The following is a 13,302-nucleotide window of genomic DNA, read 5'->3' on the forward strand; positions in this document are numbered from 1 at the left end:
CCCTTTCCTCCCCGTCACACTCTGGCTGTAGGAGTAACTTGGTGAGTAAATGCACTGACTCTAAAAACAATGATACCGAGTTTGAAGCAGGGGCGTCGGGTTCAGTTCCCAGTGTCAGCTCCTTGTGACCTTGGGCAAGTCACTTTATTGCCTTGAGCCTCAGGACCCCAAAACATAGATTGTAAGCTCAGCTGGACAGTGTAAGGATTCTGCTCGATCCGTGCAGGGTTTGCACTACGGTCCAGGTTTTCTTTCTCTCCTGCCCTTTCTGCTCACTGGCCATTTTGGGTACTGGAAGTCTGCTTTGTAATGCTACAGCCCCAGTGCCTGTGCTGCACGCACGCCTGCGAGGCTGGTGGCGCGTGCAGCCGAGTTCACTGGTATGTGGTGAGCTGCAGGGGAAAAGACATTGGGGGCATGGCCATGACGTCACCTGGCAAGTTCGCCCTCATTGGCTGAACTGCCGGGGGCGTGACCTAGCGCTCTGTCGCTAGAGCTGATAACAATATTCATGTATGCCTGAAAAACACGCAGCGTGGTAGACACTCCTCGCAGTGGTCCCGGCCCCGTGGGCGCTGCAGCAGCCAGCGGGGACCAAGCCTAAGGCTGCAGTTCCTGGTGGGAGTCGCCAAGCAAAGTTCTGTTTGCTGCAGCTCCATTTGATCTTCGCTGTCACGCATTAACCTTTCGCCTATGTGAAATCCCTGTTCCTGACCCCAGACTGTGACCCCGACCTCGCTGCCTTCCGCCTGCCCTGACCTTTCCCTGTCACCTGGACTCGGCACCTCTGGCGCCTACCCTGACCTTTTGCCTGTTGCCTTGACCCTGCACCACTGCCGCCAGTCCTGACCCCTGCTTGTTTACAGACTACGAATACTCTTACAGAACTCTGTCCCCAGGCTCTGGTCGGTTATTCTGCATTCCTACCTCAGCTCTGTGGGTCTGCCTCCTGATTCGAGATGAGCACCGTCACAGACAGGGAGTGTGTCGCGTACCGCGCACTGTACAGTAATTGTGAAGCTCCATTGAAAGAAAAGCTCCATGTGAAATACAATTATTATCATTCTTACATCTGTAATATATATATATCTATATCTATCCGGAGAGTGTCCTAGGAGATCTGTTGGGAGCCGAGGAACCAGAAGAGCACCACTGCAAAAAGTGGGGACCAAACCATAAATGTGCCGTAAAATAAGGTATTTTAATCCAACAAGAAGGTACACAGCAACATGCAGGTAGACCAAGTGATTCTCTAACGCGTTTAGCGCTAGTGCAGCGCTTTGTCAAAGAGTAATTCACTGACTGATTACTACCTGGATATACCGGCGAGATGCCCCGCCCCCTCACCCCTCCCCCCCCCCCCGCCCCCCGCACGTCACAACCTCACAGCCAATCGCTGCGTAGCACACCGAAGTGCCCGGATGGTAAACAAAGGCGATAGAGACGGCATGAGAGGGAGGAGGGAATCCCACAGCACAGTCGCAGTAGTAACACACTGACAAGACATAATTAAAGAAGCAGAACTAGAAATAAGATAAAAACTGAAAAACAAAAAGAAAAATATATATAACTATACACAAAATGCACAGAAAGAACAAAGTGTATATAGATGAAAGTAAAAATTAAAAACTATGTGAAAGCCTAACCTGTGACTCTGGACACATGAACAGTTTGTGAAATTACTTTTGCCCACATAATAATATGAAATATACTTATAAGCCAAATCAGGCAACCTATACATTCTGATTAGAACCACTGTATCCAGAAGGAACACAATAGAAAAGATAATAAATTTAAATACATTTGATATGCATGTAAATATTAATTTATCAAAGTTAATTTGAAGAGATGTAGTATACTCAAGTGTGACCTCACACAATATAGTTTGAGAATAAGGTAAAATCCCTATACATATATTTCATTATATCTCAAAAATTGGTCTAGAGAGAACAATGTTAAATCAAAATGACCCTTACAGAAAATGACCCAGTCGATATTTATGCCATCAGGCACAATGTTCTTAGTGAGGCTATCCAAAACATCTCACGTCTACTCAATTGTGCAATCCTATTGCCTCCTCTAATGCGTGGAGAAATATGTTCTAACGCAGAGAAGGAAAAAGTCTGGATTAGCTAAATTGCACTGTGTCCAGTGGCGAGAGACTGGGAACCTTAGATCTTTGTGTCTAAAAGACCTAAGGTGTTCAAGTATTCTCAATCTCAAAAGTCGAATAGTACGACCTACATACCCCATGCCGCATGCACAGCGAATTGAATATATAACATAAGAAGTGTTGCAATTAAGGAAGGACTCAATCCTGAGTGTCTGATTCGTATTTGCATTTTTTTATAGTCTTAATCTGATGCATAAATGAACATATGGAACATTTTCCACATTTAAATGAACCATTAGGTACATTAAATTTAACTCTAGACTTGCTAGAGAAAAGACTAGGAGAAATGCTAGATCCTATTGTTTTTGCTTTAGTAAAAACAAAACAAGGACCCTGCGATACCCATGGTATCAAACTTTTGTCCAGTTTCAGTACATCCCAATGTTTTTTAATTATGGATTTGATTTTTGTAGCTTGACGATTATACTGAGTAATAAACAACGGTGAAGTTTTTGACGAGTCTCCACTGTTGTATACTATTTTTACGCATTCCGGATTTTACACAGATGGTCACATCCAGTGAGTACTTTTTTACATTATCACCATTGATTCACCATTTTGGTATCTTGGACTGTATCATTGGGCTTATGATAGCCAACAGGACTGAGAGGTGTATGATATTGTGTGCTGTGCTAATATACAGGAACTTGTGTTTTAAGGAGCCATTACCATCAAGATTTCATCAGCATTCAGTTAGTCACTTTCTATACATGACCATTTTAGTACTCTGGTTTAACAGCATTTGACACAACATGGAAAATTCTGCTGTTTAATGGTCTGAGCGCTAGTAGAGATTTCATGGTCTCTTGTTCCTTCAAATATATATAATACAAATAGGGAAAGTGTATATCACATAAAAGTAAACATGGGTGGATAGTAGCCCCAGCCTGACAAGCTTACATTCCATCTAATTTTAATAACTATTTGTAATAAAGACCTTTCAGTGCAAGTATATACTTCATATAGTTATGGTGCAGAAGAGTAACAAAGCCCTCCAAAAAGCACATGAAGGGCAATAAATATAAGTTTATCCATGTTTTCCACAGGATTCTAAACCAGTCCGTGAAATATCATACAAAGATCAGATACTTTTTGCATTAAGGAGTTGTACTACTACTAATAATAATAATAAGGATTTGAATAGACTTGATTACTTATATAGTACAACTCCGTATGTAGCTTTACTATGACAAAAGACATATCCCGAGCTCCGATACCTCTTACTGATGCTTGGTGCATCCTGTCCTACTGTACTGTGTGTGGGTTTATTGTCTAACTGTATAGGAAACTAACATATATTTGAAATGTATATATCTCAATGTGCTGTATCTCTCCTGATAAGCTCTGTTTAAATAAAATACTGTAAGTATGAAATTCTGAATATATTGAAATATGTTTGTGACTTGAAGAACACTAAATAAAAATGTTTATTCCATTTTTTTCTATGTTTTCACAGCCTTCGACCAATAAACTCTTTTGGGCGGTTTGTGCAGTAGGGATAGGGGGAAGTTTTCAATATGGATATAATGTTTCAATTATCAATGCACCTACAACAGTAAGTACTAACTCTTTAATCGATTTGCAACTGCTTAAAGCAGAACTGTGTGGTCTCCCAGGTATGTCCCTAACTTCTCCTGGCATGATTGGGATGATAATGCTTTGGCCAAAGGGTTTAACTAAATTACCCTTTTTCAAGAAAATATATAGGTATTTCACTGTGTATTTTTGTCATATTGGATGTAGCATTGGGCTTTTCTGTCTTTTGTTGTATACATTTTGCCACGCCCTGTAGCACTCCTTTTGACACTGACATATGTATATGTGGTATGTTTTGGGGTTTCTTGAGCTTGCTGGGATTCTGTGTGTTTATCCTCCAAGTATTAGGCATATTGCAGTTCTGTGCTGAGAGATCTCCAGGTGAGGTTAGAGGAAAAATAATATTACTATTTTTAATCAGGATTGCTACAAAAATAATGAGTGAAAACTTCAATCAAACTAATGAGTTAACAAATATAAAATATGGCCTTAGATGGGTTGCTGGAGCTCTGCTTTTATTTATTTATTTTTAACCCAATCATTTTAGAGGAAGATAAGCGTGCAAACAAGGTTTCTGATATATGGTTATCATTTTTTAATAAACAAAAAATCAAGTCAAACAATATTGCAATCACAATTCCCTGTATCAGGCAATACAGGCATAAAGTGATGTTCAAACCTAGTGAGTGATGTTGCTTCTGGACAAGGACGCAGAGTACTGTATTCTGGTTTCCTGCACATCTGCCACCTCGGACACGCTTCTTCTATTGGCCAGCTGAGGCAATGATGGCAACTCGTTCCCCACGCGTTTCGCAGTTCTCAGACTGCTTCATCAGGGATTCCGTGAAGATTTAGGGACCTTGAACCAAATTGCATTTGAATGGAAAAGTACTGATTTCTACCAGTGAGATTCCAATAAAGTCGATTGGACACCTAGTTCTATAAATAAGTGAGACTCCAGTAACCAGATAGTTCACATGTCTGCATGATCATTTTTTTTTACATTAAAGTAGCAATCCCCCTTACTAATCTTTTGTTTTTAGTTTAATCTTTTTTCCACATTTCAAACAGGGGGATCCTCCAGGGCTGAACCACACTATTTTAGTTCTGGAGATGCCACTGATCCTAAACCTTTCTAGTTGTGGGTGTTTTTGCTCCCACTCAGGAATTCCAAATGGCCACCAAATCGGCCTCAAATAGGAAGCCAAACCACACTCGGAAAGATGACATTGTGGATTTTCTATTGGACGACCACAGTGGTTATCTTTGAATGTATATGAAGAATACAGGCAACTGAAAGGGTAACTGTTTCAGGAACCAGGGGACCCTTGAAGTTACAAATAGCACAATTCAGATCTGTAGGACATCTTGGCTCAAATTCTGTAATAAAAAAAAACCAATACTGGCAATGGAGGCGCATTGCTGCTTTCAAAGTTGTTGAGCTGACACAGCTGCTTAAGGCCGCGTCCAGGGTGGCGCTGGGCGGGCGCGCTCACACTGGCTGTGATGAAACATATTGCAGCAATGTGTGTGGCCAGCGTGAGCGACCGCCTGCGCATGCTCGGCGCTGAGCTGCTAGCCGGCAAATTTAAATCTGCTGCTCGCTCACGCGTCATGTGAGAGGTTCGGCAAATGAGGGCAAAGCAGCTCCGTGACGTCTTGGCCGCGCCCCCCGACACGCCCCCCGCGTGCACCTAGCTGGCCGCAAGTCGCCCGGCTGAGTAGGAGCACGTGACGTCATCGTGCATGAGCGCCAGCGTGCTCTCCCCCAGCCTGGCCGCAGCATAACAGTTTCCACTGGCATGCACATTATTGTCCTCGTCATTTCAATTGTACGACTTCTAAGTATGTTTTATCTATGATTTGTATTCATATATTGTTCAAATGTACTATTCTCTTTTAGCATGTACAGAAATTCATAAATGAGACATGGTACACTCGCTATCAGTCGCAGTTAGATGAGAGTTTGCTGACACTCTTCTGGTCTATAATTGCTTCAATATTTACACTCGGTGGGTTACTTGGGACTCACATTGGAGGACACGTGACAATCAAACTGGGCAGGTAAGTTAAAGACAGAATTAACTACACTTTACATGTATTCCTGTGTTTTCAGTAAAACCATGTAAATGGAAGAAATTAGGTTTCGGTTTCAATAAATATATACAGTTGACGAAAGAGGTGATACTTTGACGTGTTGAGTCAAAGTTAATTAGTTTATTGGACCTAATGTGTAGATGTAGTGGACAGATGTAGCAAGACTTGGTGTTACCAGCACCGTGGACGAAAAAGCCAAAGTCTGAGGTGGTGGGGACAGTTTGTGCCACAATTGTGCTGTGTTGGGTCCTTGCTTCTGGGTGGGACTCCCCAGAGTAATACAGTAATGCTTCTGAGCTGCGACTGTCGCGGTAATGAAAACGGGAAACTTTGCTACATCTGTATCTATGAGAAATCTTCATTTCCTATACATTGACTATTTGCTGATATATTTTTTCCCTTTCCGTTGGACGCCAATATCTAAAAGGGCTTTAGACAAAACAAAGATTATTAAACAAAAAACTGCTTCCAATTGCCGTAAAAGGAATAATAAAAACATTAGATCAAAAGAAAAATGTTGCTGTATTTGTTCATTATTTTATATTGTACCATTATGTACGCCTGGATCTGACAGTATACTTTATTGATGGAATGCAAATTTAGACTAACTGTAAAAGTTTTACTGCAATAAAAAAGAGTAACAGGGAACAGAGATGTACACAGCTGATTTGTATCACAGGCTAGATAAGTGCTTATACAATTAGGTTATGTATCAAGGCAATTTTGAAACAAAAATATGTTTAAACTCACTGCACATTTTTTTTGAGCATTGTGAAGGTGCAGATTAATAGAAATCAGAAATGTATGCAACCTTAAATTTGGTGATTTGTTTTGGAAAGGAGAAAGTGATGCACAAAGACATACTGTTTTTTTTTACATCTAATATATAATCTGTGTCATGTAAGTCATCCATAACACTTCCTTTTGACACTCACAAAATCACAAGATAAAGCATATGAGCGAGGAGTGAAGTACTTGATACCAAAATGACTCTACTTGTGTCAATATTGCTCCAAAATTGCCTTGATACAAAGCCCCCCAAATGATCAAACAAAGCAGCAGTGATACCAAGTTTTGGTCATAAGCACTATGAGCAATTGGCTACTGATCATGAGCTAGGAAGAATTCCATTGAAGGTCACAATAAGGACGTTGTTAGAAGCTCTTCAAAGCGACGATTTCGCATAAACAACTCTCCAAATTGGCAAAATACAGGAAACATATAAGCAGGATGAGAAGAAGGAAAGACAATGAAAACACAAAATGCAACTATTAAAGGGACCGTCAAAAGGATCTGGTATTGAATATTGTTTATGCTTTCAGTACAGTAACCATAACTTATTTAATATGTGGTTGAAACCTATCCCAACTTCATATTGCAAAGCCAGTGTAACCAACCTCACACCGATGAGACGCAAAAGGTTCGAGACAACTGTCTGTGAGTAGGTTTACTGGCTCTGCACTTCTTTAACCCAGGCTGTGCTGGAAAGCTGTGTAATGTGGCAGGCACAAGCTTATAAGGGTCCACATTAAAATGGATACCAAGCAAAAGGTGACACTGTGTGCTCATTTGCATGGCATTTCCCAGAATCCCTAGCTGCATTGGAAGCATTGTATGCTAGGAGATAATGGTGAAAAGCAGGGTTTCAGACACCTCCAAGACGTGTGAATGTGCTCACAAGTGTAACCCCTCTAATTTATCTCACACTAACACCTACTGCTGAGGTGAGGGTCTGAGTCCTGCTTCCCTATACATTACCCCACAAGTAGCCATAGATCAGACAAAGGGAGGCAGACTGCAGTAATGCACAGCCTACAGTAATGTTTATAGTACAACGGTATTTATAATGAAAGCAGTAATAGATACTCGGGTACCATATGAACCTTAACAGAAGAATTATTCAACGCATGCACAATACATATGAACATAACACTCCCCACCAAGCACTGTGCAGGTGTGTGTGTGTCAGTGTCTTTTCCTGGGTATAAAGGGCTGTATAATGATGCCGGCACACCGTTGGAGCTCTTATTTCCTGTATTAGCGTGGCAGGCCTGTACTTCGCAAATGCTCCAGTACCCTTTTACTTGACTTCCGATGAGGATCCCCTTTTGCGCTGCCTGTCTCCTGATGCTGTGCAGATGTTTCTCCGCTGGGCTTCCGCTTTCACAATCGACCTGCAAAGCTCCCTTTAGCCAGCGTTTGCTAACTCATGTGGATCACGGCCTGGCTCTTAACCACAATTGGTCAGTCATGAGACCCTCAGGATCCATCAGTTAACCCCTGTGTGCTGTACCAGTGATATTTTCATGATCTCCTCCCTTACTCCGGCCTCGCCGGAGTCCAATCTCATTGGCTGAGGCCCTGTACATCCCCCTGCACCGGACGTGGCTCCCTGATGCAGCACATCAAGCTGGGAGTTGTAGTTTCTTATTTCAGGCAGGGGGCAATGTACAGTATGTATCAGCTGCATACATCTTACCAGGGATTACATCCTCCCCCTACTAAAGAAATGGATGTCCCCATCAATCTTGACAGGAACATCTTTATCATAACATTGTAACCTCATAATAACATAGGTACATAATAACATAGGTACATAATAGCATAGGTACATAATAACATAGGCACCATGGAGCTCATACACATACAGTTTTCAAATACAGCAGCACTAGTGCACCACATTGTTCCACCCCTCTTAGGCTTACCGGTCTAGTGTCATGGGGATCACCCACTTACAGTAGCTACGCTAACCATGGGGACTTCTGTCGACCAGCGGTGGATTTCCGCTGCCCCATGGCACTTACATATGCCGCTGCCTACTTTCTGCCGCACTCCTCCTTCCGAGTTGCAGCGTCAAATGACGCCGCGACATCACCAAAGTGACGTCACACGGCGTCTCGATGCCATGGTAACGCAACATCATAACGTTATCGCTGCAACACCATGTTGCCATGACAATGAGAACCGTGTGATGCCACATTGGTGACGTCCCCGGCGTCATTTGATGCTATGAATCAGAAGGAGGAGGGCGGCAGAAAAGAGACGGCAAGGAGCAGCCCGACATATGTAAGTGACTTCCCATCAGGCTTTAGAGGCCTGAGAGCTCGGCAAATATATATGGGGGCAGACATTCATACTATAGGTCAATCTCATGAGTTGCCTCCTATCCCCTCTGGGGTTTGGTTAGTACACCTGTTGTTCCACTGTACACCCTGTTAAACCCTGCAGGTTTAGAGGGCATATGGAATATAGGTAGCTCTTGCTCAGCTTGCCCTATACTAGGGTGGTACTCACAGCGGTCTACACCTAACTCATCTGCAGTTTCGTCATTCTGTCCTAGGAAATTGAGTGAATTCCTCTGCTTCGGGATCCAACTCAGGGATGGTATCTCTCTCTACGTCCAATAATCTTGTTGGTCACATCGGGGAAACCTTTCCTGGAGGATTTCTTTCATTGGAGTCCAAGATCTCAGACAGGTGACCTAACGTCTTTTCTCCTCTGTAATCCTCATCCTCATGACTCCCCATCACGTTCTTTCATGTTCATGTGGGAATTACAGGCTGGACCCTGTTCTTTGTCCTACGGTCACTCCTTTTAGGCTGAGTATCCATCCCCGGAGTCTCTTCCATTACAGGGCACCTTACAAGCTGACCTATTGGTAGTAGGTGGTTCCTATGCAGGTTCTATTCTGTTCCACTTTCTATTTACTGTAGTAGTGTGGCAGACCTGTACTTCGTAAATGCTTCAGTACCCTTTTACTTGACTTAAGATGATGATCCCTTCTTTTATACCGTCTGTCTCCTGATGCTGTGCAGATGTCTCTCTGCTGGGTTTCTGCTCTCACGATCAACCTGCAAAGAACCCTTTAGACAGCGTCCACTAACTCATGTGGTGTAACGGGTGCTCGCCACAAACAGGACATGGGGAGGGGGGTGAGAGTGTGACATGGGGAGGGGGGTGAGAGTGAGAGTGTGGCATGGAGGGAATCAGAGTGGGAGTGTGAGAGTTTGACATGGGGAGGGGGGTGAGTGTGAGAGTGTGACATGGGTGAGAGTGAGTGTGAGAGAGTGACATGGGGAGGGGGTGTGAGTGTGACATGGGGTGGGGGGGTGAGAGTGGGGGGTGAGAGTGTGACATGAGGAGTGAGTGAGATGGAGAGGGGGGGGGTGAAAGAGCTACATGGGAATGGGGGTGAAAGAGAGACATGGGGGGGTGAAAGACAGACATGGGGAGAGGGGGTGAAAGAGATACATGGGGATGAGAGACAATGGAGGGAAGGAGAGAGACACTGGCGGGAGGGAGAGAGAGACACTGGCGGGAGGGAAAGAGAGACACTGGCGGGAGGGAGAGAGAGACACTGGCGGGAGGGAGAGAGACACTGGCAGGAGGGATAGAGACAATGGCTGGACGGAGAGTTTGAGATAGTCTCTCCCTCCCCCCAGTGTCTATGACTGGAGGGAGAGTGAGAGACACTGGCGGGAGGGAGGGAGACATTGGGGGGAGTGAGAGAGACACTAGAGGAGGGAGAGAGAAACACACACACTGGGGGGAGGGAAAGAGAGTGGGGGGAGGGAGGGGGAGACACTGAGGGGAGGGATAGAGAGACACTGGAGGGGGAGTGAGAAATACTGGGAGAGGGAGAGACTGGGAGAGGAGTGTGAGACTGTGGAAGAGGTGAGAGAGGTCCTGAGAGGTTCTAATGTGGGAAGAGAGAGATTAATAATACAGCAGAAATGGGGATGCTATTAAACAAATATCATAATATTTATTTTGAAGTGATGTAATTTGTGTTATACTTTTTTGTAGAAGCGTGGCGGGGGCATCACATAGCTGGTTCACCCTCATTGGCTAAACCAGCTCACGTGCACTGATGTCATGTGATTTTAATTACATCAGGTAGGGGGGGCCAAAAAATTTCATGGATGAAAAGGGGGGCTCGGCATAAAATGTTTGCTCACCCCTGGTCTAGGATAGGAGATGTAGAATAGTCGATGTGCGTAGCCGAGGTCGAGGTGTAGAGAAGGTGGGAGTCCAGGTACAAGCCGAGGTCGAAGATACTATGAGACAAGACATGGTTAAGCAGAATGCGCAAAGCAGGGCACGGCAAGCTGGGTGCTTGTGGGTAGCACTTTGTCGCAGGTTAGGACTTCTATGCTCAGCCGATTTGGAGCAGGGATCGGTGAGCATATAAAGCACTGTAAGCCAATCAGGGGAAAGGCACAAGGCTGACTGTGATGATTGTCTTGTTTGATAGCAGAACCAATCCACGCTGAGTTGTATGGCTGTGAATGCTGATTGCCAACCACCCACTCAATTGTAAGGAGTCGGAGTAAGCACCGCAGGTGAAGTAGATGAGATGGTTATCCTGCTGTCAGTGTTAACTCCTGGTTGGGTGCTTTTGCCTGACAACAGTAGAACAGCGCCTACGCAAAATCCTGTCAGCCTTAGGCGCGTCACCAGTGGCGTCACGGTGCACATCACGGGGGCAGGGCCTAAGACCAATCCTCACATGTGGATAGTGGCCTGGCTCTTAATCCCCATCGGTCAGTCATGAGACCCTCAGGATCCAGCAGTTCCCCTCTGTGTGCTCTACCAGGGACTCTTCAAGATCTCCTTTACCCCCGCCTCTCCAGAGTCCAATCTCATTGACTGAGGTCCTGTGCATCACAAGTCACATCCTCCTGCACCGGAAGTGGCTTCCTGATGCAGCACAGCATGCTGGCAGTTGTAGTTTCCTATTGCAGGCAAGGGGTAGTGTATGTGTGTTAACTGCATACATCTTACCAGGTTTTTCCCAAGTGATAGAGGAAAGATTGGGGTAGACAATCCCCCCCAAATGCCGAATGCTGCAGAGTATATGATCCCAAAGTATATGGTGCATCAATATTGCCAGTACACCCCGGTTTAAAATCAGAGCTGTAATGTGAATAGATGGACGAAGGCAAGTATAACAACTTGAACCCCTATTGTGGGGAATAGCCTAGTGGTATAGCATCAATGGATAAGAGGGATGACCGGGGGGGGGGTCTCTCGACCGGCACCAGACCCCTGTCTATGAAGTCCCGCATATATGGCCAATTCACCTGGGCAACTCCATCAGTGAAGAAACTTGAAATTCACTTACTGCGTCTCGTAGCTCCTAGCTGTACAAGCTTGCAGAGGGAGACCTCTCATGGAAGAGAGAAAATCAGCGGGCACCGCACGGCAAAAAATAGAAGGCTGGACTGTGCTGAAGTTTGTAGAAAAATATTTATTCAGCCATTGGCAAAGTGGATAAAACGGGGATACCCCCAAAGAAACTCTAAAGTGTTTCACCCCTGAGAGGCTTTGTCTCTTGACAAAGCCCCTCAGGGGTGAAACGCGTTAGTTTCTTCGGCTGATTTTCTCTCTTCCGTGAGAGAGCTCCCTTTACCCAAGTGATGTTTTTATTTGCTGTACACTATGGTGTCCTTTTTCCCCCCACCATATCTTATTTAAAGTACAGCAAGAGAAATGGAAAGGAAGGAAGAACAGATAGACTTAAAAGAGGAGCAGTTGACCCAGCCTTATGATGCTAAGCTTTATTTACTTGTATTCGTTTATTTCTGAAAAGCGCAGAACCACATATACAGATGTGTTATGTACAAGGGGGTAAGAAGGTGGAAAACAGTTTTGAATGGAGCACTCATAACATGACATTACTTAGAAAAGGAACCGGCGTTATTTTTTTTGACCTAACATGGTATCCTCAAAGGTAATTATTTCCCAAAATAATGTCCAAATGACATACAGATGTTGCAAGCCTTGCTGTTCTCGTGACCGCAGTGGAGTGTGAGATTACAGCCGTGTGAGCACTTTATTCACTGCGCCTCGGCTATGGTCAACCGGCAGAATTATTTGTGGGGTTATTTATGTAATTGCCATTCAGTGTGTGCATCCGGCAGATGGCGCACTGAATATCTTCACCTATGATACTCGATAGCGGTAAGGGAACCGCAAGGGGTTTCCAAATTGCAAATAAATTCAGAGGATTTACACTTGGTTTTGTGCAGCACCGAAAACTGTAAGTCTTGCTACAACTGTACAGATGAATTCATTTATTGCATATGGCATACAGTATTGTACAGTATCTTTGCCCAAGCCTGCCAAGAACTTCACAGGTGTTTCAATACAAGATAAAATGTACAAAAGTCTCACTTTTAACACTTTCTTCTTTCTTTGTTTAATATGACTTTGTACTTCTCAATCAGGAGTAGCAGGTTCACACGTTACTCAAAATACTATGCATTAAGCAAATCTGTCTCAGTCTGTATTGAACATGGCACATAAGCGTGAGATAAGACCTACTTTCAGCTATGTTTATTTGATGTATTCTGCCACAGTACAGATGAGAAAGTAACGCTCTCTGAGATATATCAGTGTATTGCTAGAAAGTATCCATTCCACAACAACAACAAAGACTAGAAGAATTCTATTCAATACAACTTGAGCATTAATGATTGCTTTATTAGAATAGC

General features: G+C 44.0%; 1 protein-coding gene across 4 annotated transcripts in view; it reads left to right on the forward strand.

The window, feature by feature from the left end:
• LOC142465099 (solute carrier family 2, facilitated glucose transporter member 11-like) overlaps positions 1–13,302 on the forward strand; it is a 97,105-nt gene that overhangs the window by 47,317 nt on the left and 36,486 nt on the right. For all 4 annotated transcript variants that reach the window (XM_075569012.1, XM_075569011.1, XM_075569010.1 and 1 more), the window contains 2 exons: positions 3,630–3,728; positions 5,613–5,773. In XM_075569012.1, the coding sequence (XP_075425127.1) occupies positions 3,630–3,728; positions 5,613–5,773 (260 nt within the window). The remainder of the gene's footprint in view (positions 1–3,629; positions 3,729–5,612; positions 5,774–13,302) is intronic.

This window comes from Ascaphus truei, chromosome 13 (genome assembly GCF_040206685.1).
Source record: "Ascaphus truei isolate aAscTru1 chromosome 13, aAscTru1.hap1, whole genome shotgun sequence".
Taxonomy (NCBI): Eukaryota; Metazoa; Chordata; class Amphibia; order Anura; family Ascaphidae; genus Ascaphus; species Ascaphus truei.